At 38.1% G+C, this 26,504-nt stretch overlaps 1 protein-coding gene across 3 annotated transcripts in view; it reads left to right on the top strand.

The window, feature by feature from the left end:
* Nucleotides 1–26,504, top strand: part of LOC136256905 (ankyrin repeat domain-containing protein 13C-like) — a 54,088-nt gene that overhangs the window by 4,185 nt on the left and 23,399 nt on the right. For 2 of the 3 annotated variants that reach the window (XM_066049970.1, XM_066049968.1), the window contains exons 2-12: nucleotides 309–559; nucleotides 2,210–2,251; nucleotides 2,935–3,039; nucleotides 4,257–4,342; nucleotides 5,594–5,639; nucleotides 5,692–5,847; nucleotides 7,594–7,664; nucleotides 11,781–11,830; nucleotides 20,924–21,011; nucleotides 22,733–22,800; nucleotides 24,848–24,887. In XM_066049970.1, coding sequence (XP_065906042.1) covers nucleotides 328–559; nucleotides 2,210–2,251; nucleotides 2,935–3,039; nucleotides 4,257–4,342; nucleotides 5,594–5,639; nucleotides 5,692–5,847; nucleotides 7,594–7,664; nucleotides 11,781–11,830; nucleotides 20,924–21,011; nucleotides 22,733–22,800; nucleotides 24,848–24,887 — 984 coding nt within the window. In that variant the 5' untranslated portion in view covers nucleotides 309–327. Of the gene's footprint in view, nucleotides 1–278; nucleotides 560–2,209; nucleotides 2,252–2,934; nucleotides 3,040–4,256; nucleotides 4,343–5,593; nucleotides 5,640–5,691; nucleotides 5,848–7,593; nucleotides 7,665–11,780; nucleotides 11,831–20,923; nucleotides 21,012–22,732; nucleotides 22,801–24,847; nucleotides 24,888–26,504 lie in introns of all 3 variants that reach the window. The other variant, XM_066049969.1, reaches the window with a different exon arrangement.

Below are 26,504 nucleotides of genomic sequence, written 5' to 3'. Positions count from 1 at the left end.
AATTTAATAACAGTTGCATGTGTGTTTTCTCTTGTTTTATATTATAATAGCTAGATACAAAGAGAATGAGTAATACTGCATTCGCTTGGCCGCAACTTGATATCAATCCTTTCTTACCAGTTGTTTTACAGATTGATCATGGTAATATTCAATCTACTTGGCTGCAACTTGATAACAGTCCTTGTTCTTACCAGTCATGTTGAATTAAGCTTGTTTGATTGCTCCTACTTTGCTTGGCAGTGCCTTTTTCTACAGCCTCAAGGCTGTTTTTGTTTTAGGATATAAATAGCAGTGATTTTTAATGACAGACTGACCATCATATATAACATGGCCACTTCTTTGCTGACTACTGGAGATGGAAAAGATGAAGTGGATGGAATCTTCCCACGACGTAGACCAAGCACCTTTTCTTACTATGAAATAGAAGATAGTGTAGCCAACTTTGATTCTGCCACTTCTAAAGAAGACTTTGCTCTACACTATGCTGTGTTCCAGGGTGACTTGAATGCTGTTCAGAAACTGATTACCAAAGACAATAAGGACAGCTTAGACACTCATGGTAAGTGTAGTGTGTGTGTAGTGTGTAGTGTGTATGTGTGTGTGCACGTGTGTAATGTATGTAGGAAAGCTCTCTTATTGGCTTGCAAGGCCAATGCAAGGGAGTCCCCCTGACTGTGTCGTGTGGTGGAAATCAGGCAGGATTTGGGGACTCCCTTGTGTTGGCTTTGCAAGCCTACAAAGCAAGTCAATGAGAGGGCTTATTATGCATGCTCGAGGTGGACCAAGTCTATGACTCAGGTCCCTACAATATATTGTTAATGACCTATCTGCCCTCCTAGGGCCTTCTCACATAGCAATAAAGCATCCCCTGGTTGGGTGAGTGTACCTTCCATGTGGTTGGGGTGGAGATCATGAGGGATGATTGTCTTCAGACAAGCAGTTTTGAGTATGTGTGACACTACTGTGTGCCCACTTGACTGCATTACAATTCTGCAATTCTGAATGCTGACGGCTGCGACTCTGATGCATGCACGCATGTACGCACACACACATACATGCGCGCACGTACACAGACTTAGACACAGTTGTTATAGCCAAAAAAGCTGGTGTGCCACAATGTAGGTATATTACAGGAATAAAGTTTGCATATATGTACTGTACCATATGTATCATGTTCTCCAATTGGGATGATTTTTATACTGTTTGCCATGATTTAGTTTTTTCCTTATCTTCTTTTTGTACACTTCGTAAAAAAACTGTATAAAATTCAAGCATGCCTTGAAATTGGGCATACATTAAGGGTGTATTATAGTGAATTTGCTTTCTAAGTCTGCAGTGTGAATGAGATAAACATTTACAGAGTTATGGGTGATTATTTGCATCCAAAATTTTTTTGTCCTGCTTATATGGTAAACCAATTAATTATGGAAAGTAGTACTTGTAAAATATCATTGTGTCTATTCTTTGGCTGCCACCTTTGATTTCACAACTTTTTTTTTATAAAGATTACGCTCTTTATGTGTGACTAGATCTGAGAAAACTGGTCTTATCGCCCATGTCAGCAGATTCGATTTTTCACTAAGAACAGACAGCTACACTAATAAACTATCTAATTTCATAATCAAAATTAGCTAGACTTGAGTGGTCTGCTTTTGCTGGCTGCTTTTCCCAAGCACAGTGGTGATCCGTACGTGCGGTGTGGGACCTTAGTGGAGCTATGGTCAGCCTGAGGATGGCTGTATGTGGCTGTATAGCTCTGTGGTGTTGAATCAACACCTGTGCTGTTACGTTCTTTAATTTAAGCCAGTTTTGAGACCTGACTTGGCCTATGCCTGTCTTTTTAATTTTTAAACAGCCCCTTGCCCTCTTTCTGGACCACCGCCTCCCTCTCCTCTTGGAGCTTGCCAACCTCGGTTTAAAAGCGATCTAAAATAGCAGGAAACTTAGCTGCTGGCTACTTGCACAGTGGATGCTCTAGAAGTTAAGGAATTGGAGTAAAGCGTGTGAAAATTTGGTACACAAAGCTTCAAACTAAAACACACTAAATACTTAAAACCGATATTTCTTGATACTTTAAATAGGCGATAAGACCGTTTCCCAGATTGGGTCACATATAACATTGACTGTTTATGTGGATTATTGTTTTATTTTGATTAGTAAGTCATCGAATAAGATAGCTCAAGTATAGTGTACATGTTATTTCTCGTAGGAAACACTCCACTTCACATTGCCATCATGAAAGGCTATACAGGTTAGTGTGTATGTGATGATATGGTACATGTGCACTGTATTTTACTGGTTGAAATTATTTTACCAATTCTAACTTTCTACATGGAAAACTGTTGCTGTCTGAGAGACATGTACAGTAGTATCATTAACTATCTACCCTAATTGAACAGTCAATTATAGTGGGTCCAGTCACATTACTTGTTAACTAATGATACATGTCATATACTAACATTCTGACATTCAGTCACTTACACTGCACCAGTTGGCTTAGTTGATGTTATGCTACTTTTATAAACTAACTGTATAGAACTGTTGTTTATTCTACACGTATTCTTTAGACAAAGCCTCAAGGCTGCTCTATATTTTCATAGGGGAGAAGCTCCCTTTCAACTCAAGTATCCTTGGTGGCCTACGAGGCCTGCTACCATATGTTGTTTTTAGTTGTTAAACACGCCAATTAGTTCTTCCTAAAGATTGTAAAGAATGGCTACACCCGTATCTTAAACTTGTGAAAAATCTAAGGCTTACCTACCATTGGGTTGACAGACAAACGTAAGTAAATAGGTACATGTACGCACGTTTCTATGGAAACAATTTCAGGAAACCAAGTGTGTACCCACAGCCCCATAGCCAGCATGCACCGGTTATGGATTAAAAATTTAACTTGTGTTTGGGGGTAGAGTCAGTTATATTCTTTACTCACAGAAATCATTGATTTACTACTCAAACACAATGTGGCAGTGAAGATTAAGAATTGTGATGGATGGCTACCACTGGATGAGGCCATCAGTTATGGGAAGAGGGAAACTAGTGAGTTTGATTGCATAATATATGTAATGTACGGTACTGCCCAAGCGCAACTCACACTCGCTCGCACACGCAGTTTTGCTTGAGACTTTAAAAATCACTAATTAAAGGGCATGGCAGCTGTTTCGCTCACGAGAATTGCAAGTGAAACAGTTGCCATGCCTCCTAATTAGCAATTTTAAAAATCTTGAGCAAAATTGCGTGTGCAAGTGAGTGAGATGTTGCGCTTGGGCAGTACCGCATTAGTAATAGTTGTAACACGGGCATGAGGTCTTTGCCTGATATGTATGGCTGACAGCCCAAGAATTGAAGGCCTGAGGGCACGCATATCAGGTAAAATCCTGAATGCCCCATGTTACAGCTATTATGTAACACTTGATCTGTATCAGGCCAATAGGCGATCGATCACCCAAACCAATTATGAGTGTAACCACTGGATGTATTATATATACACGCCTAAGAAGATTTGATTATGGGTCAGCAGCTAGTACATTCTGGATACATTTGGTTATGCTGGACGGACAAATTCTAGAGATATCACGGAGAATTTCTGTTACATGTGTTTAATGTATTGCTATTGAATCGTTTTTTGCAGCTAAAGGCCTAGATGGGTGTAAGCTTGCATGTAGAGTAGTTACTTGGTGTAGAGTGGCAATTTCGTGTTATCAGTAATGGGGGCGTGGTCCATATTTAAAAACATTCAGTACTGCCTAGTGAATAAGCTACATGTATAGCACTAGTTCTCACCTTAGCCCAATTGAGGATAACGAATTCACTGATCGTTTCCACACATTTTCGAGTACAGACACGCCCCCATCATGAAGCTACAGTACCACTCTGCACGGAGTAACCACTTTACAAGCAAGCTTGCCTATCTAGGCCTTTAGTGAACTCTGTACTTTTCCAAATACGATTCAATAGCACTGATTAAAACATTAAACTCGCATAACCAAAATTCTTTGTGATACCTCTAGGATGTGTCTGTTCATTGTCATCGAGCACAGGCTATCAGCCTGATAAGTGTTACATATTAGCTGTAACACGGGGCATTCGGGCTTTGCCTGTAGGCCCCCATTCGGGCTTTGCCTGATATGTATGCCCTCTGCCCTCGGGCATACATATCAGGCAAAGCTCTCATGCCCGTGTTACAACTATTATGAATGTGGAGCACTTTTATTTCAGTACAGTCTAAGTACATTATGTGTCCTGTTCTACTGTAGTTGCTGCTGTTTTGAAGAAATTTCGTGAGCAATATGTTGATGGTTTGGTATCAAGAAAGAAAGACTTGATGAGTAATTTGAATGAGGTACTACTGTATGTTAGTGTGAATGTTTACAAGATTATTAATTAATAGTGTATTTAAAAAATCAAGTGGGATAAAATTAGTGAAACAAGTAGCTACAGTGTATTGTACAACATCGTCTTGTGAGAGTACGAGCGATTAAAAAATTTGCTAATTAAAGGGTGTAGCACCCGTTTTGTTGGTAAGTATTACTTCCAAATGAGCGAAACTGGTGCTACGCCTTTTAATTAGCAAGCGTTTTAATCGCTTGCACTCTTGTGAGACGACATTGCGTTTGAGTGGTATGTACTGTATGAGGGAAATCCCTTCTTTTCATTGTAACAATGTAGGGAAAATCTCTAAATTGGCACCATCTTTTTAATTCTAAAGCATGGATTTTCCCACATTGCCAAGTAGAAAATTTCCCTCATATCTACTACCATCTTTTCTTTCACTACTTTTATTGCTACTGTACTAGTTTGTTAACTTATGGTGACTGCTGTATTAGAGTATCTCAATCTTACTACTCAGCTCACAGTTGGGGGCATAGTGCAATACCTTGTTTTCTACAAAACTGAACCGTTGAGAGGTATAGCCTCAGCAGAGGTGTTGTGGAACATTCTGATCATTTAAAGGGGTGTGGTGCAATTGCTATTATACATGTAAGCCCAAGTTAGCTGCTACAATACTACCAGGTATACTACAGTCCATTAAGCACCTCAAATAGTTTGTGGCATTTAATATTCTCCTTCAAGGAAAGTGTCAATATGGAAATCAATGCCTTAGTGTGGTTTACTGAAGAAGATGACCATTTACTTTAAGATGAATATCAAACTGCAGAAGGTAGACATTCGTCAGAGCCACAAAAGGCACATCCCACTAGTGAGTTTGTTATTGTGGCATAAAATGGTGGCGTACACTGCTTTATTCCAGCCTTGCAACTGTGGGCAGATGAAAATTTGAGTTTATGCAATTTTTTATTAATAATTTTATATATGACCACCTGTGTTTTCTTGTATTTAGTGTTGTATTTGATGTTACATGTTGTAGATGGACTAATAATATTATGTGAAGGTGATTTTCGTCTCGGGAGATGTTTCTAGGATGATTTTTAAAGGGGGAATTTTAGGCGGCGCTAGTCATTTTATGGGGTGATCCTTACTTAAACAGTACTACTGTATAATGTTTGATACCAGTTGATCTCCAGGGATTGAGATACTGTTGTATATCATATTGCTGTGTTGTTTACATATATGTAACTATCTCATGTTTTAGTTGGGTGATTTTTATGCTGAGTTAAAGTGGGAGTTTCACACATGGGGTGAGTTGTTCTATACCATCATCATTGTTATCACTTACCATATATGGTGCAGTGCCATTTCTGTCAAGATTACTACCATCTGATTTATGTAAGATCCACAAGTGTGGTGAGAAGATCAGAGTGGACTGTACTTTAATGGACTTCAATGAAATGTCCTGGCAACGTGGAGACCTGTCATTTGTTTTCAATGGAGAGGACCAAAATAATGGTAAGGCTCTTTTTGTATATACTTTGTTTGTTTGGCTATGAAGAGCCACAGTTGCTAGTGGTGAGTAACTAATGTAATAACCTGTAATTTGTATACAGGTGTAGTACAAGTAGAAGGAAACTTCGGAATTTTAAGTTGGATTAGAAATCAAAGAAAAAGAAATGTAGTGAAACAAGGGAATAGCTAAAAGGTGGTGAAACAAAGAAGGTTGCCTATAACGTATATCTGCAGGTATAGGCAACCTTCCTTGTTTAACCACTTTTTAGCTATTCCCTTGTTTCACTACTTTTTTCCTAATCCAACTTAAAATTCCTAATTTTTCTTCTACTTGTTTGTTTACTTTTTAATAACATAATCATGTCAAGTGAACTAGTGTATACCGCATTAAAAGAAAGAATGGTGCCAGGAACACCATAAAAGTAATTTTGCATCAGAACATGTGCCCCAACAATCAATTACGTAATGGAAAGGGAGGTAGCTATTACAGTTTGTTTTCAGCTATGCTTTGTCCGTTACGCAGTGTTACAAACGAAGAACAGTACAAGAAGCATCTCTGCAATCAATCCAGTTGCTACAGACAATATGAGCAATATAAGCCAACACAGTCACAGGGAAGCCGCATTGTGCTATCACGAATCAAAACCTTGCATTGCCAGCGAAAAGAACTGGAACACAAAGGAGGACAAAAGCAAGTCCTTAATGTGTATATTGTATGTACTGTGGTTTTGTGAAAAGGTACATCTTGGGACGAAGTGAGTGAAGAAATCAAGTCCATAGCCTTATCCATTGTCGAGTTATGCTGGTCTGGAGGCATCAATTAGTTATTCAGCGTAAAATTCTGTATAGGCCACAAAGTTTCCTCCTGTACTCAAAATAGCAGTGTGGGAGGGCGGATTTTTATTTTATATTTTACAAACTAGTTAGCTAGCTAAAATAAATCAAAATGCAATTTTCTTAGACTGCTCTAGCAAGGCACCGACTATAATAGGTGTAATTGGCCTCCCTTAGCAACCAGTGATGCAAAAGATCCTTGATGAGGTAAGAAAAATGGTGATGCAGGAAACCAAGCTCAAAAACATCTTCAGACAACCCCAAAACTCTTCCAAAAAACTTCTATGGAAGTTTAAAAATTTTCTATTTAGGTCTCATAAACTTAAGTATTTACTGTGCCTAACCAATGCTGCCAAGCTGTCATGAAGGATCGAGGCTGGTTTTGGCATTTTGGCTAGATCTTCCTGGTCCCTAATATTGCAGTACTACCGTACTGTATGATAGTTCCAACATGTAATAAGATATGAGGTATCTATGGAAACAGCTGTCACCATGGCTATACTGTGGATGCCACTACTAATGGTAATGAGTCGTAATGTCACCTGGCCAATTACAGCCTGCGCTTATAATGATAAGCAGCTGGCATGTATTGGTCTGGGAACATACTTTTTCTGGTTCCGGCATGTATCTGTCTTCTTCATTTTGTCTTTTCTTTTATCTTCAATTGCGTAAGTAGTTGTCTTCTTCATACAAGGAAACTGTACATTGATTTTCCAGGACTAAATTTTTGTTGGAGATGTTTACCAGTTGGTAATTTAAAACTTTATGATTTCACTTAGTCCATATACAACACAGCTTTCCTACCTGTTTGATGTTTTGGTCACACATGTCCAAGTCAAACATAGAGAACACTTGTATGTTGTGTTTAATGTGGTTCAAAGTGATTGTGTGATAATTTTGTATTGTTATATACAGCTAAAAATTTCATTATGACAATTATGGATAACAAAAAGAGAGAATTTCAGAAGATAAAATTGTTCGGAGCAGTAAGTTTTTATGACCCATGTGTTTGTTTTTACTGTGCTATTGTGATGTGTATATCATGAAAGATTTAGTAATGTCCATTGGAATTGTTGTACTGTGTGATATTCCAACAATAGAGGGTTTGCACGCGAAAAGTATTGTGGCGCGAACTATAAGAATGCTAAACAACCGTTGCTAGTCTGACATTTGTGAGGTTTACTTTTCAATGGCACGCAATGGGGCGAATGCACTTATTTCGTCACCACACTTTACTAAATAAGAGGATCTCTGTCAAAAGCTAGGATAAGGTTAGAAACAAGCATTAAATACTAGCACTACGTTGGACAAGCGTAATATCAATTTTTCGTTGATTAGTCGTGAACACTAACACTTTGTACAATTTTGATGATGGCTATCCTAGTTTATACAAGTGACTAACCTAGCGGACGTGTTCCATTCTACACTGAACCATTGAGACTGGCTGTAGCCTTCACTCGCATACCTTACAAATGTCTGACAAGCAACGGTTGTTAAGCATTTTACGAAAATACGTCATAACGCATCATGCGTGCAATCCCTCTATGTTATGTATATCTTTCATGACAGGAATCTCCCCAAAGAAAATCATGGCACCCATACTGGTGCTGTGAAAAATTGTCGTAAAATATTTTACACAAAGAATAATGCCTCACAAAAGATTCTAGTTATACCTAGTTGGTGTCAATGGCTTTAGATGGTGCTTATTGACACCAATGATCAGTGTCAATAGCCTCGAGCAATGATTAATTACATGTGATACACCCACCATACAAGATCACCATCACAGATCAAGAACTCTAATAAAACAGTCATCCTAATACAACAGTCATGTGTGATAGTTACATGTGTATATCATAGCTTATGTAATAGACAAAACTAGTGTACAGTGGAACTTGTGTAATAAGGACACCTTGGAACTGATTGTTAAAGTGTTCTAGGTCAGTTTTCATGCTAAGGGATACTTTGGGACTATTACCAAGTGTCCAGATTATGCAGGTGTCCTGGCATGGGCAGATAAAAAAACTGCCATCATTGTAACATGTAAACCAGTTTACAAATCATTGTGGCATGGCTAGGTACCGTATGTGCAGAAGTTTTCACGGTACGTAATTTTCGTGGATTTTGCATTCAACACAGCGACTGAGAAAGTACATGTAAAATCCATGAATAAAATTTCACAACGTGCAACAATGACCAGTACTTTAAAGGGAGGATTGCATGAAATTTTTGATGTCATTTTTTTACATCAATATATAGTGTATGTAATGTGTTTAATGTTTGTAAGATTTGTTTTTGAAAATAAAAATAATTTACTGGTGAAAAAGCGAGTAGAAAAACAGGATTCCAAGCCCATTTATGGCTTCTTCCGTTTTGCGGTCCTGTTACTCATGACGTCACAAGTGTAAGCGTTGATAGTCACGGGGCTTCCTGCATAGTGTTGTCTCGTGTGTAGTAAGACTTTAAAGACTGTTTTCATACATCCTCTGCCAAGCTTTGTAATGATATGGCCTTCAGAATCCTCGATGACGATTTGAGCGATACAGCAAGCATCACTAGCTTAGATACCAGTACAATCACCGAGTCATCCGAAGCCAGTGAGCAAGCTAGCGCGGACATGGAGGAAGAGATGGAGCACCTAGTTGACCCATATCAATTCGAACCAGTAGCCAGTGACAGCGATGAAGATTCGTACTTGGTAGATAGCGAAGAAGATTCCAGCGAAAGGCTACTGAATAAAGACTAGTAAGTCAGGAGCTACTAGCTGGGCTATAAAGCTAGCTACATACTATAGCATAGATATTAATCTAGATAGCTACTCTATTATGCTACAGCTAATTATTCATGTATTGTACATATTCATACAAGGTGCAGATGTGACAATTGTGAAATTATGCCAACTGCAGTCGAGTGTGTGTGCTGTTGTGAAATTTATCAGACAGTAGATAAAATAACTGAGACAGGTGCATTGTGTATCACTCAACATGAAGGCTTTGAAGCTGTCTGTTTGAATGTGTGGGTCCTGCAAACTGCTTGTTTTCAGTATTATCAGCAGTATGGTGATTTTGTAGAAAAATCAGCTAATGAGTAAGTTAAAATAATTTGTATTTGTTGTTATAATTATCTTGCAGGCAATATCGATTTATAGCATATCGACAACTGACAAGATGGTGTTGGGGTTGGCTTGGAAGATCAATGAGAGTAGTGTTGCCTGCCTGTGCTGTAACGAAGATACGAAATAAGTTTCCTTCATCAACACATACAGGATTTAAGTATCCTACAACTGTACCTTCTTAATGTTATCTAATTACATAATATTATGATAACTATAATAAAATACACTTAAATCATGTTTTAAATCTACTTTTGTGTTCTTGAATGGCCTTAGCTTTATCTGGCCTTTCATATGCAGATGCAAGAGCCTCTGGAGTCTTTGGTGCATTGGAATGGTCCTGTTTTTCTCCAGCTGTACAGCGTTTTGCTGTTTCTGCCATCAGCTCCTCAATGTAACCTGCCAAAATGTGCTTGCATACGTAACTGAATACACATGTATCTATTCCTTACCATATGTTGGCTTTACCAAAACTTTTTTTACAATGTACCCACCCTTCTTATACTTAGGGAATACAATGTCATAGCATTCATCACCTTCCTTGGTAACAGCTTGAGGTCTGTTAGCGTTTTCATTGAAATGAAGTGCAGCTAGCTTTAACCTGTATGTGAGGAAATTTAATTAGTTAAGTAAAAACAATGCAAGTCATCATATACTTCAACAGGTTCACAAAAGGTATTCTGTTACTGGACAACTATATGTTGTCATGTCCTGTGTATCTCACAGTGTATCCTACATATCTTAAATCAGATACCATGACCACATAGTTTTAGGTATAACAGAATCCCTTTGATGAAACATTTTATGCCTACCTGCATTGCATTCCTAAATATGAAAATGCTACAGACTTGGGTGCAAAATGTATAATGACATTGTGGAAGGATTCTACAGACGATGTTTGGTATTTCGGGGACTGCTTGACCATGTCATTACAAAGATAGGTGTTTGTCAATAGTGCACCCAATTTCTCGCTTGCTTTGGTATCTACACCAATATTAAACAGCATGCATATAGCTAAGCAATTATAAGAAAAGAATGCTTTAAACTCACGTCTCTTAAACCACTTCTTTCTATCACGCCGCCTTAATCTACCATGATCACATTTATGAAAATGTCTGGTTCCATATGGTGTCTATGCACATTATGCACATGATTATCTAATGATAACCACTTTGCCCTAATGATATCTTCATTGCTATCTGCTGTTGAGGAGACACACCAGTACAGGTGGTTAATGAGAGATTGCTTTCAGCTCTCCGTTAACACAATCAACTGTGACATGCTGCTTAGCAAAGTGCTGGCTTAAAGTTATGAGTTATATTCATCTTGTCAGTGTAACATGAACTTGAATACAAGACAGAGGAGGTTTGCCACACGTCATCAAACATCTTGTGATCTCAAACAAAAATTCAACTCATTCAACCCCCACACCTCAGTATCGATATAAATTATTCTAATGTGTGAATTGATATCAATAAGTTATAGTTCCCTGAGCCCTTCTTTCAGCTGCCCAACACTTTGTGTGGCTTTTACAGGGTATACCAAGAAACAAACGCTACATTATGCATACTTCTCGCCAATAGCCAATATTAGCTTGCTCCTTGCCTGTTACAAATGGGTGCCTTTGATCTGCGCATATCTGCGCATATCCCATACCACATGTGAGATAGCCATGAGGTTTGTATGTATCTGATTTGTATAAACACGATGTCCCGGGCGCCCTCAGGCAATGTGTTTACAAATCAGATACAAACCTCACAACCACTACATACAACATGTGAAAATTCCTATTTGGGCATTATACAAATTATAATATTGTGACAATGTCGACACATACGTGTATATAGCTTTGTTGTATGATGCTGTCATGTCTCTTGTTAGTTTATTATTCTAGGGACAAGTATGGTAGGTTAGTATGTTATGTTCAGTACTTTAGTTAGCTAGTGCAGTAATACTTTTCTTGACAAGATGTTATGTTTGTTCTGTATAGGAAAATGTTGATGTTGATTTGGATGAACAGATTGATTTATTAATGAGCAGGTAGGTCTGTATATGTTTACTGTGTTAGCAGTCATGTGTAGACTGTATAAACACTAAAGCCTGGAGTAGTAACTACACTGTATGTAGTACAGTATTATCGTTCTTTGGTTGAAATAATCAAAGTAAAATACCAAACCAGAGCCAAGCTGTGAAAAAAGGTATGGCCCCCATTGGGTGGAAAAGTTGTGAAATCATTGCAGTCATATCTTGGCCACCACCTTGCCACATTTGATTTCATACAGTAACTTTTATCACCATAGCCTTTTTGAATGCGCACCTTTTTTTCATAGCTTGGGTATAGATATCACTTCTTTACATGTATAAGTCCCAAAGCTGTGAGACAAACTTTTCACTTGTTTTAGGAAGAAGATAATTTAAAAAAAAAATGATCAACTATGCATTTATTTAGGGGAACTTCCTGCAGAACTCTCTACAGAGTGACTTGTTTGCAGCTCATAATGAACTCTCTACTGGGTGACTTGTACCATAGCTGAGCTCTACTGGAGATTTGTAATATAGCTGAACTATCTACAGGGAGACTTGTATTGTACATGTTACTGCACTCTCTCTCTCTCTCTAAAGGGTACCGTGACTTGGCATAGCTGAACTCTCTGACAACTCACGAGTTCAGCTGTGTAACAAGGCAGCCTGTCTAATTTCAATTCACCATGCAGAATTCATCTACATTTTAAATCACCCTATACAGAGTTCAGCAACAAACACAGAGTTCAGCAACAAACACAGAGTTGAGCAACAAACAAGTCACTCTTTAGAGAATTCAGCTACTTACAAGTAACCCAGCAAAGAGTTTATTAGAGAGAGTTCAGTTACATTCAAGTATTCCTGTAGAACACATCACCCAGTAGAGAGTTCAGCTACTAAACACGTCACCCAGTAGAGTACCTGTACGTAGCAAGTATTGTTGTAAACAGTTCAGCTATGTAACAGGTCACCCAGTAGAGACAATAGTTACATTGCAAGTTTCAGGAGTTCAGGTCTTGTTGTAGAGGGGTCAGCTACAAGTACAGCTACAACACAAGTAACCCAGCAAAGAATTACAGTCACAGTTTGCACTAATTTCACAACACTCCATGCCTGCAGGCACCCCTGCATGTATATACAGTATATGATATATTATACCACAATTGGTTCCATAGACAGTAGAGGGCAATAGTGCGCTCTCTACTATAATCTAAGGAATCATTTCTCACAATTAGTAGTAGGGTTAGGTTTGGGTTCAGCCATATTCTTAAATATAGGCTAGATCACTATTTTATATTATCTTTTGTCTACAATTCAGGGTTCTGGCAGCTGACAGTGGTGGTACAGTGGTTAGAGCTCTGATGTATTATGAAAAGTCTTGGGATCGAGCTCAGAAATCTCACTTTTTCCAAGTTTTAAGTTAAAGACATCCCACAAGAGTTCAATTACATTACAAATTATAAGTAACACTGTATTGGTAGCCGAACTCTCTACAGGGTGACTTGTTTGTAGTTGAACTCTCTACAGGGTGACTTGTTTGTAGTTGAACTCTCTCTACAGGTAGGGTGATTGTTGGTAACTAAATTTTGTACAGGGCATATATAGGTGTAGCAGGGTTAGGTAACTGTGCTTTTGTTGGTATTTAATGAATTCCTAAATAAACTGGGTATATTTAAACATTGTTAATTTTAAGAAAAATGAAGTAGGGATCCAACCAGTAAAAAGTAGTGAAATAAGAGATGAACAATGGTATTACAGCATAACAAATCCCTACATTGGCATGTTAGAACAATCATTTTTGTTCAATGCCAAATTAGGGATTTTTCCGTGGAGCTATGCTGTAATACCATTATTCATCACTTGTTTCACTGCTCTTTATTTCTTGGGTCCCTAATTCGTTTTTAAATTAAAAATGCTAGTTTGATTTGGAAAATTAATGCCTTGATGTGGTTTCATTACATAAAGAAGAAGCCGACCAGAAAATAAAAGGAAAGACAAGGCTCAGAAGCCACACACTTGTTGGAACCCCAAAAGGCACATGCCACTGGTGAGTTTGTTATTGTGGCGTACAATGGTGGCTGTGTGCTGCTTCATTTTACCTCCAGCCTTGTGAGTACTGTCAGGCTAGCAGACAGATGACAATTCGAGTTTCGATGATTTTTTTTTAATTCTGTGTCCGGCCGCCAGTGTTTTCTTGTTTTTAATGCTGTAATATCCATAAAGGTGATTTTCATCGCGTAAGATATCTCTAGGATGGTTTTTAAAGGTAGCATTTTAGGCGGTGCTCGTCACTTTTGGGGAGATCCCTACTTAAACAGTACTACTGTACTGTTTGATTACAAATAAAAAAATTGTTGTTTAATAGACTATATGCACTGCTGAAAACATTCTAAAAACACGTGATATTTTGTTACGTTTTAATACGTCACGATGGTGAACGACTGCGATAAATGTACGTAGAAAAATGCGAATCTCAAAAAATAGACCACTTACCAGTACTTCTTCCAGATTGATAGATTTCTCTACTTGTATCAAGACACATGGTAGTGTGTCGTGCGGTCCAAGAAGCCGGCACGCAACACCATGAGTATATTGACAGGAAGAAAGAAAACTCGATTTTCACGCGTATGTAGCTCCATGATCTTTTATCCGATTGGAACCAAATTTGGTACAGAAGTGCCCGCACAGTAGGAGAGTCTACATACGAAATTTAAAGAAAATCGTCCCAGCTGTTTCCGAGATACGAGTGGCCATAGTTTCAAGTTTTTTTATTCTACTTCTTCTGCTTCTTCTCTTCACACACTTTACAAAATCTGCCATAAAATACAGACACATATATACTCCGATCAAGCTGAAATTTGGCACCTTAAAGGGCTCATTACAGTGAATATCAGTACCAAGTTTGGTGGGAATCTGATAATCATGGAGTTATGACCGCTTATTCGCATAAAATAAGATCAAACTTCTTTCATGCCCACACCTTGAAGGAATGAGCTGAAAATTGCTGTGTAGATGGAGTAACCATAGTAGGAGTGCCTTTTAGTAGTTTGAAAGGAATCGAGATAAAAAACCATCGAGATATGACACAAAACCCAACCTGTGTCATAATTATGCAATCGAGTTTCATGAATAAATACTATTAGTTTCACTCCTACCAGACAAACTGCTAAGAAGAGTGAGCTGAAAACTAGTATGTAGATGGAATAATCATCATAGAAAGCCCTTGCAGTAGTATAGAAGAATCGGAGTAAAAGCTACTGAGTTATACTACAAAATCCAACTACGTGTAGCAAGTGTGCGATCAAGATACTCTAATAGTACATTCACCCTATTGGAGCATTCAGGAGGATTGTCAGTAAGTTACTCTATTAAAGTGTTCAGCTACGTAACAAGTCACTGTGTATAGAGTTCAGCTACACAGCAAGTCACCCAGTAGAGATTTCAGCTAAAACAAGTTACCCAGTAGAGAGTTCAGCTACGAAAAGTCACCCTGTAGAGAGCTCAGCTACAAAAAAAATCACCCTGTGGAATATTCACCTACAAAACGCCACTCTGTAGAGAGATCAGCTACAAACAAATCATCCTGTGGAAAGTTCAGCTACAAAAAGTCACCCTGTAGAGAGATCAGCTATAGAAACAAGTCACCTGTAGGGAGTTCAGCTACAAACAGATCTCCCAGTAGAGAGTTCAGCTGCACATAATTACCCTGTGGAGAGTTCAGCTACGAAAAGCCACCATATAATAGAGAGATCAGCTCAGAACAAGTAGCCTGTAGAGAGTTCAGCTACAAACAGGTCCCCCAGTAGAGAGTTCAGCTACAAACAGGTCCCCCAGTAGAGAGTTCAGCTGCAAAAAATTATTCTGTAGAGATTTTAGCTACAAACAAACAAGTCACACAGTAGAGAATTCAGCTACAAACAAATCACCCTGTGGAGAGTTCAGCTACAAACAAGTAGCTTGTAGAGAGTTCAGCTACAAGCTAGACCTGATAGAGAATTCAGTTACAAACAAGCCACCTGTAGAGAGATCAATCAGAAAGAAGTCACCTGTAGAGTTAACCTACAGACAGGTCATTCAGTAGAGAATTCAGCTACAAACAAGTGAGTTCTGATCAGCTACGTGCTAGTCACTTGGTAAAGAATTCAGCTAGAAACAAGTCACCTGTAGATAGTTTAGGTCACCCAATAGAGTTCACTTACAAACAAATCACCCTGTGGAGAGTTCAGCTATAAACAAATATTCACCCTGCGAAGTTCAGCTACAAACTAGTCACTCGTTAGAGGATTCAGCTACAAACAATTCACCTGTAGAGAGTTCAGCTACAAACAGGTCACCCTGTAGAGAATTCAGCTACAAACAAGTCACCCAGTAGAAAATTCAGCTACAAGCAAATCACCCTTGGAAGAGTTCAAACAAATCACCTTGTAGAGAGTTCAGCTACAAACTAATCACCCCTTAGAGAGTTCAGCTACAAATAAGCCACCCTGTAGATTCAGGGCCAGAGGAAGCAGTCTGGCCAGTCAGGCCATAGCCTGACCACTTTTTCAGCATTAATTTAAAAAATATATATCCAAGTCGCTGATAGGCACAGGCCAATTATACTGGCATGTTTTGGGAATGATAGATGCCTAAAGCATCTTGCAAGCATTGTGATATAATGCCAGTAGAATATTTAGCTACATCATACTGTTAAATCCTTCCCCGTGACAATCAGTCGTGGAAAGATCAAAACACTCTAATAGAGCACTCACCCTAATAGAGCACTCAGGTACTTCATACTGATTTATTAGTTAAACGCTTTATGGAACTAACAATTACGAATATAAATAGCTTTGTGGGGAAGTGTACATAATTGGATGATTATTTGAGCACTGCAGCATAGCATGATAGGGTAAGATTAAGCATATAGTTTAGTGCCTAGCTAGCTATTCACTGAGTTGTGACTTTATCACATTAAAATTCATTATAAGTTATATAGCTATCAGTTTCAAATGTTAGACTCATGCTGCATGCATATAATAGCTAGCTACTGTAATTCGCTTTATTTCCGTCACGAAAAATTTTCGTGTAGAAATATTTTCATGATTTACGTGAATGACTGCTCTATTAGAGTAGTTCAGTCTTATGTAAATTTCGTGTAAGAAATTTTCGTACAAGTTTTTACATACAAAAATTATTTTACAATGAAAAAAAGCAAATTACAGTTTAACAAAAGGGAACAATACTGTATTTACATGTGCTACAATTGTGAAATTAATGTGAACACATGATGTAGCTACATGCAGTGAGAGTTTAGCACAAGTGTTAGTCAATAATTTGCTAGGGAATTTATAGCTGAAAATAGTTTGAGATTTAATCTCAGAGAATGCATTTTTTATTATTATTTTTAATTAATAATGTAATTTTGATAATTTTCCTGGGGGAGCATGCCCCCAGGCCCCCTAGCATTCACACAGCAAGTGCTCAGCATTTGATAGTGCCTACCCCTTGGTCTGACCACTTTAGAATTGCTTCCTCCGGCCCTGAGATTTGTAGAGAATTCAGCTAGAAATAAGTTACTGATAGAGAGTTCAGCTATAAACAATTGCCCTGTGGAGAATTAAGCTGCAAACAAGCCATCCTGTAGAGAGTTCAGCTACAAGCAAGTCACCCAGTAGAGAATTCAGCTTCAAAGAAGTTAACTGTAGAGAGTTCAGCTGTAAATAAATCACAAGAACTCTTTGCTAACAAGCCATCCTGTAGAGAGTTCAAGTCACCTAGTAGAGAATTCAGCTACAAAGAAGTTACCTGTAGAGAGTTCAGCTGCAAATAAATCACAAGTTCAGCTGCTAACAAGCCATCCTGTAGAGAGTTCAAGTCACCCAGTAGAAGGTTCAGCTACAAACAAGTCATACAGTAGAGGGTTCAACTACAAAAATTCACATGCACTGTAGAGAGTTTAGCTACAAATATGTCACCCTGTAGGGTGTTTAGCTACAAACAAATCTCCCTCTAGAGAGTTCAGCTATAAACAAGTTACCTGCAGAGGGTTAAACTACAAACAAGTCATCCAGTAGAGAGTTCAGCTACAAAAAGTCACCTGTAGAGAATTCAGCTACAAACAAGTCATCCAGTAAAGAGTTCAGCCACCTACAGTAGTAGAGAATTCAGCTACAAATAAGTCACCCTTCAGCTATATACAAGCTAGTTATTTGGTAGAAATTCAGCTACAAACAAGTCACCTGTAAATAGTTCAGCTACAAACAGGTCACCCTGCAGAGAGTTCAGTAGTCATTCAGCAGAGAATTCAGCTACAGTATATGCAAACAAGTCACCTGTAGAGAGTTCTGCTACAAACAGGTCACCCAGTAGAGAGTCATCTACAAAACAAATCACACAGTAGAGAGTTCAGCTACAAACAAGTCACCATGTAGAGAGTTCAGCTACAAACTAATTACCCCATAGAGATTTCAGCTACAAACAAATCTCCCTCTAGATCTAGAGAGTTCAGCTACACACATTGTAGACAATTCAAATCACCCTGTAGAAAGTTCAGCTACAAATAAGGCACCCAGAAGAGTGTTCAACTAGAAACTAACCATCCTGTAGAAAGTTTACTTACAAGCAAGTCATTGAGTACAGCCTACAAGTAGAGAGTTCAGCTACAAATAAGTCACCCGGTAGAGAGTTCAGCTACAAAAACTCTCACTGTAGAGAGTTCAGCTACCAACAAATCACCCTCTAGATTTAGAGAGTACAGCTACAAAAAAAGTCACACTGTAGAGAATTCATCTACAAGCAAATCACCCGGCATGTAGCTCAACTATGAACAAGACACCCATGCGTTCAGCTACAATTAAGTCTACAATTAAGTCAAGAGTTCAGCTAACAAATCATAATGTAGAAAGTTCACTTTCAAGCAAGTAGTGTTGCACCGATAATTGGATCGGTTATCGGAAAAACCATATGTCGGCTGTGTTCTTTGTATATCGGTATCGGTATTGGACCGGCACCACAATGAAAAAAGCAGCAGATACAGATATTATATATGTATTTAACCCTTCGAAGACCATAGTCCAATATATTGGATGCAAGTACATGGGCTGGTATAAGCCGTTATAACTACTTATCAGCACACAATAGAAAGAATTCGCTAACACCACGATACTCATCACGAAATTCCTGACAAAATCACACCAAGTATCGCTTTGTTTGAAGAGAATTTCTGCTGCTAGGCCGCCAAGAAAAAGTAGCTCTTCCATTATCGTCGGCCATTACTCTACACCTGTTACTTAGATCGGCCATATCTTGATGATACTTCATCCTAGCGCATCAAACTAAATTCCGTCAGACTCAGCACGTGATGGCAATTCGATTTGTATACAAAAGATCACGTGACTACCTCATGAATTTGCAATAAAGAAATAGCGAAGCTGACGGGAGATGACATTGCCCGTTCATCGCTTCTTATCACAAGTACTGTTTTGTATAGAAAAAAACTGTTATGATATTGTTGTGTATGAAATTACCATTATGTCAATGCCAAACAATAATCCGTTTTTGTTTTACAGAAGACTACTGCCTTCCTTATAACAAAGTTATGCGTTCCTCCATGCATTCGGTCCTCAAAGGGTTAAAAATACATGCTCATGATGTTTACAAATGCATCGAGTTGCATTTTCCTGCATTACAATGTTGTTATTACTGCTTCAGTGTACCGTCAGTTGTTGTATAGCAATACTGCTGCTATAAAGAAGCTAAATTGATCCTTTGAAATCAAACTTCTAGTAAAATTTTCTACAAGATAAGCATGCTGCGCTATATCGGTTATCGGTTTGAAAATATTATCCAATATATCGGTTATCGGAATATCGGCAAAATCTCATATCAGTGCAACATTACAAGTAGGTCACCCAGTAGAGACTTTAGCTACAAACAAATCGCTTAAACAAGGTACTCAGTAGAGTTCAGCTACAAACAAACCTACAGACAGATCACCCTATAGAGTTCACCTACAAACAAATCACCTTGTATGATATCTAATCCAAAACACCCAGCTGTTAAAAAAGGGTGCAGCCCCCAAATAGCCATGGTGAATAAAGATGTGAAATCCAAGTTGGCGGGACTGTGATGGTATATAGGTAAATGGCAAAAATTTTAATAACGACAATTCAGGTGAATTTGCTAGTGAAACATGGTGGAGGCATTACAAATTCACCTGGATTGTTGTTATTAAATTTTTTGCCATTTACCTACGGTACCGCTCAAATGTAACATCACACTTGCATGCACGAGTCGATTGCGAGCAATTTTTAAAATTGCTCGCAATTGACTCTTGCGCGTGAGTGTGATGTTACGTTTGAGCGGTACTGTACCATCACAGTCATTTCTTGGCTGCCAACTTGGATTTCACATCTTTTTTCACCATGGCTATTTGGGGGCAGCACCCTTTTTTACTAGCTTGGCTGTTTTGGATTAGATAGAATAGTAGCTGGAAAGAAGACCCGAGTCTGTAGTGTTACAGCTCGAGCTGCACTTGCTACCTGTACTTTTGTATGAGGTTTGTGATAACCATTCATGGTCAAAAATTTTGGGCACACCGCTAATCAATGCAAATTGATTATTTTTTGTTGAATAAATAGACCCACTATATAGAGGACTTGCACGCGTGAAGCAACTGTTGCTAGGCAGACATGTTTCGGGACAACTTTCTATGGCGCATATTGGGTCAGAATGAAGGTAACGAGATTTATTCACTAAGTGCTGGGTATAGTGGCACTGGGAAGCGGGGCTGGTTTCGAAATAGAAGATCTTATCATTGGCTTCGTGAAATAGGTGGCTAATTAAATTTCGATACATTACTCACCAATTCTAACTTCGTCGCCTTTTTTAATGAGCTGTGTGGTATTTACAACACAACTCAACACTGATTCGCTTCATTACAGCCTGTACCAAATCCTGAGAAAGTGCTTTTCAGCCAAAACACTGTCCCGAAACATGGCCGACAGCTACGGTTGCTTAGCAATTACGATGATTTACGTCACGCTGCAAGTCCTCTATAGTCTATTACTTACTGTAACTGCTTGCATACAGTAGTGTTTTACAGTGTTATTATTTCTTTATTGTATACAGACCTGTAGTGTATGCTAACATGTCAACAAAGCCAATCAAGGTGTCCAGAGCACAGTCAGGATTTCTGTTCTTTAGAAGTGATAAAGTGGTAAGTCAGAAATTATTTACCACAATTACAACATAAATACAACATAAATACAACATAAATACAACATAAATAAAGCAGGGATTAAGTATATCTTCAGGTCTCTACCTTTGTTTCAATGATCCCAATCAAACTTATAATCCTTGTATTTGTTGTGTGTAGCATAATTATTCTGGTGAGCCCATGCACACCACATCAGAAGAAAGAATGTTGTCATAAAATTAATTGTGTGTCTCAGTACATGTCCCAACTGTCAATTACTGAAAGGTGAAGTGGCTTTGTTTTCAGCATGTGACATTGCGAATAAAGAACAGTACGACAAGCACCTCTGCAATCAATCCAGCACGTCTGCAATCAATCCAGTCACTATGGAAAATATGGATGATTTCTGTGACAGTAAGCAGAGGGATTCAGGGGAAGCCAATACGCTTAACCACAACTCTACTTAAAGTACCAGCTGTTACTGATTATTCAACCGATTATCGGTGCAACAATAGTGTTGCGTCAGCCTGAAGATCCCACCATTTTGGCCAGTGTACCCACAAATATGGTATGTAGAGGCTCAGTTTTCTACTTGTGGGTATCCAGAATGTTCAGCAGTAAATGGAGGATGGTTTCTTCACTATATTGAGTGATTTTATACTGTTGTGGTTAACCATTTTCTTATTGTGGGATCTCTGATATGATTGGATTTGAGGATCATAACGACGCGTAGTTTAGCATTGTGGAACTAAGTAGGAAGAAGATATAAGTAAATTTGTGAAGTGCGTAAGGCAATGGTGGACAATTGTTGAAGAATGTATTCACGGAGTGACATGACAATGGACACTTTTGCATACTTGGTATCATTTTATTAAGAAGTTTATGGTGTTCAGTATTAGTAATGTGCTGTAGTGAAATCTCTATAGTGTTCAAGTTGTATGAGTATTGTACAAGAGAAAGTTGATAAAGGTTTACTAGATGGTGATACACAGACAATATTACCACTTTAGTGAGGGTGTTCAAAGGTGCCATTCAGGATTTAACTCGCTGGGAATGCGGTTTACTCATGGCTTTTGATGTCCAACCAGTTCAAAGAAATACAATAGGGCTTGACTTATTATATTGAGTGACACAGAGCATTTAATTGTGTGTTTGGGTTTGCAGGCTAGAGTGTAGTTGTTAATTTTCGACTAGTTGACAGTTACGGCAAATGATCAGTAAAGTAATTGTTTGGGAAATGCGTGGGTGCACATTTCTACCCACCACGTGTCAACCATTGAGAAGACAAATAAATTTACATAGGTGAGTAACTTATAGTTCTAACTGTACGTAATAACTCCAATAGTGAAGTTAGTAGGCCTAATGTTGTACAAAATACTAAAACTAAGAAAACTGGGTTTCACAATCACAATTTTCTGGCACTGTGTGTAAAGCATAATGACATATGAACAACATTCTATTGGCTATTAGCCCAGGCACATTATTAAAACCACTATCGATCATGATATACTAATGTATAAAAGAAACAGGGAGTGCTCTGTAGTTCTTTCACCTATCAGGTGAGTGTGCCTAGAGTGATCACTTATACCATGACTGTGTCGGGTTTTGCTGATATATATACCCATAGGCCTCATAATCCTTCGCAGCCATGGTATAACTGCACATTACCAATAACTACTTACATACATTGTATCACTGTATTTAACAAGCATAACTCCCTTAATGTACTGTATTTCATGTAGGAAACAGTTGGAGAGTATGAAGCTCAAGTGTATGACATTTCAGATTTAATTTTACTGTCAAGAAAAAGGTATCACTCATGTACATAGTTTATTTAGTATAAGCATGTGTATTGTGGACACCCTTGTAAACCTGATATACGTACACTGTACTTTTGTGTTTGTGTTCAAGTTTAAGGAAAAACAAGTTGATGTTGTGCTACTTCTAAGGCACCTATCACCTGAATTGTAGCACACGTCTTGGTATTAAATTATTTTACATGTAAATTACTTAGTTATTGAAATTGAACATATTTGCAATTCCCAATTATTTTACAATTCATCAACTATATTGCTATGCATCACTAAGGAAGTGTTATTTTAACAACCACACATTATGCACAGAAGTGTTTTCTTGATGTTAATAGTTTGTCTCAATTGTCTGTTATGTTTTCATATGTAAATTCTCTAGACAAAACCTCGTGCCTCGTGCTGCTCTTAATTTTTGTTCATGTACAGAGTGGACATGCTCCCTTTCAACTCAAAAGAATGTGCTGTTCCTGGTAACTTACAAGGCCTGCTACATTCTTTAAACACAAGCCCTTTAAGTGGTTTCAGTGACAGGCCACACACCCTTCAAGTACATGTACATGTAAATACAATTAAAATGGTTACCTAGCTTTCAACATGGTATGTAAACAGTCTAATGAAGGCTTCTTTTCTGTACCTTATACAGTACGGGTAGTACTGTATATAGGAATCATGGAGGTTTGGATTTTTCTGCCTATCACAACTTGACAATACCTTCCTGTTGCCTTGGCAGTATTGGTTAGGTATAACCAAGCCCAAAAGTGCCTATAATGCAATCCTATTAGATTGCTAACTTTATTCAATGGAATTTTGTACTGACTAACTGCCTGCCTATCTACCTACCTACCTACCTACCTATGTCTGTTTGTCCGTACGCACCCACGTGAGCAAAAACATTAAACATGGTAAGAAGTAGCCAGGATGTAAGAATTGAAGCTAAATTAAGTCTGCATTAAACTTCCACACACATAAGCTTTGTCTTTTTCTCGGCAGTCTGAAATATGGGTATGGCGACTCTTCATATGCTTTGTGAACGGTCTTCCTTTTTGGTTTTATAGACGTTTAGCAACTTAAAACAATGTTGAAGACCTCTTAGGCTACCAGGGACAGCGTATCCTTCGAGTCGAAAGGGGGGCGTTACCTGTACTTACACGAACAAGAATGAAGGGCAGCCTCGAGGCTTTCTCTATATAATTCGTGTGAGAAAACATGATAAACACACTATAAAACAGTTGAGAAGATACTTCTGTGTGTAAGTTGCGGCTTAAAGTGGTTTGTTATAGTTACGCTTCCTTAGCAGTGCATAGCAACGTAATGACCTAATTACAACGAAATACGCTAATTAACAGTATAATTATCTAGCTGAATCAATAATAGCAATAGCATGAATATAAACTAAATTATATACATCTGTGAATGCTATCCCACTAGGGACCTGTGAGAAGGCGGAATACAGGGAGTCATAAACATGTAACTGAAATGTTGAAGAATGCACAAAAAAATCCCAGACCCAGTAGTGACTTGATCCCCAGCAACATGCAGTCTAGACATGTGCCAAAGGAGCCACAACAACCACATGGTTGATTAATTGCCTATTTAGTTAGAATGGGATATTAACTGCATGGGCGCCTGGTTTTTAGAAGTAGCATAACATCAACTTGTTTTCTATGATTCCTATTTTTCCCTTATACCTGTACTTGTAAACAAAGAACAGTACGAGAAACACATCTGCCATTTGTGTATACAAGTAGGTATTTGTAGGTGATTCCCATTATAAATGTGATAGCCAGTGCAAGAAGCCTTTAACACACTATCCATGAATTAAAACCTTTGCACTAGTGAAAGAAGAATGGGACACAAAGAAGGAGAAAAGTATTGTAAGATGGATTGTATATGGTCGCTGTAGTAGGCGAAAAAATACATTTTGGGCAGAAGCAATGTTAAAAGATGAAAACAAATCAAAATCATAGTGTTACTCTTTTCTAGTACGGATCAAACTTCCCATTAATATACTGTACTGTATCTCTTTGTTGTGTTTTCTTATTACAGAACAGAACACTTATCATCAGAAGACAAGCAGCAACATGAGGTTTGTTGTGATCCAGTCCTTGTCACTACCTTTGTGTACAAATGTTTTGGGAAATTATTTGTAGACATGAGTGTTGCTTTTTGTACAAGAAGCACTTTATTGTGTACATCACTGTAATACAGTAGCATATGGTACAGGAGATTTGTACACAGTAAAACTCACTCAACTGTGCATAAAACTCTGTGTGCGTGTATGTGTGTGTATGCGTGCGTATGTGTGTCAGTGAAAATCACCTTATTATAGCACACTTCTAGTATTTGTGAGTCCAAATCTTTGCTTTCTATATGATTATTGTATCATATTGAGCAAGATAACTACATACGGTGGAACCTCAGTTATCCGAACCCCTTGGGACCAGGGGTGGGTGGTCCATAAGTCTGAAAAGTTCATATTTCTGAAACTGTGTATAAATAACCTTAAAATAACATTTATAAAAAAAATTCAGTACTATCAACTACCCTAATAGAACAGTCACTACTCTAATAGAGCAGTCATTTCCGTGTTCAGTCAACCGAGAATCTGGATAAGTGGGGTCCGGATAACTGAGGTTCCACTGTAATGTTATTTTTATCACCACATTTGTGCTGTGTGTTGTATGCCAAAACAGCCAAGCTGTGAAAATGGGTGCAGAAAGTAATTGACATTGAGGCTTTAAAAATTTCCCATACATGTACATTTGGTAAGACAGTTCAGACGTACAAACATGTTTACAACATAAAAAATACTTGTTCCAGTAGGTTCATCTTACCATACATGTATTTGGCATGGGCTCAGGTGACTGTGAACTGGAATGACAATTTGCTCATTGCTGACTGTTCTATTAGAGTATCTCTAATGCATGATTGTTATGTATAGGTTTGGTATTTTATTTGACTATTTGTTAATTTTGACTGTAATACTGCGTACATTTTTTTCTGAGCACTTCTAGTACAACGTGCATAGAATATTCTAGAAGTTCCATTGATAAATATATGAAATTATAAACTTCATGAGCTATTCTGGTGTAGTTAAGCACTTTCATTTACAAGGTAGGAGTTGAATGAAGTGAGCAACTGACAACAGTGGCTGACTGGTAAAGGGTTTGGGCATATAGATGGGAAGGTCCCTGGTTCGATCCCTGAACAATTTTACTTTACTTCTTGGTGACTGTTCTATTAGAGTATCTTGATCCTTTGTTTCACATGTTTGGTTTTTGCTTTATATCTCTTTAGCTAATACACTCTCAGTCAGTTCAAGTCACAAGATGTCACTACTACTATGGTTAACCTATCATATTTGCAGACTGATTTTTAAAACAGTTTACCCTGGGGGCATGGCAAACATTTTCACTTGCAAGTTTTTGGAAATCGTTTGTAATTTGGCACTACTTCTACCATTCTGTAAACTAATTGGATAATAAGTTATAGTTAAACCACACCACGAGTAGGATAACTAGAGCTGAAACGAATGTCATTTTCAATATGCGAATCGTTTGGATAGCAAACCGAATGAATAACACGAATAGTTTGAATTCCAATCTTTAATAAACATACCACACTCACTACATATACATATTTGTAAACCATACAAACAAAATCATAGAAAAATAAAATCACACTCCTGAGTCCATGAACAGGT

This window comes from Dysidea avara, chromosome 5 (genome assembly GCF_963678975.1).
Source record: "Dysidea avara chromosome 5, odDysAvar1.4, whole genome shotgun sequence".
Taxonomy (NCBI): Eukaryota; Metazoa; Porifera; class Demospongiae; order Dictyoceratida; family Dysideidae; genus Dysidea; species Dysidea avara.
This window is presented reverse-complemented; position numbering and strand designations above follow the sequence as displayed.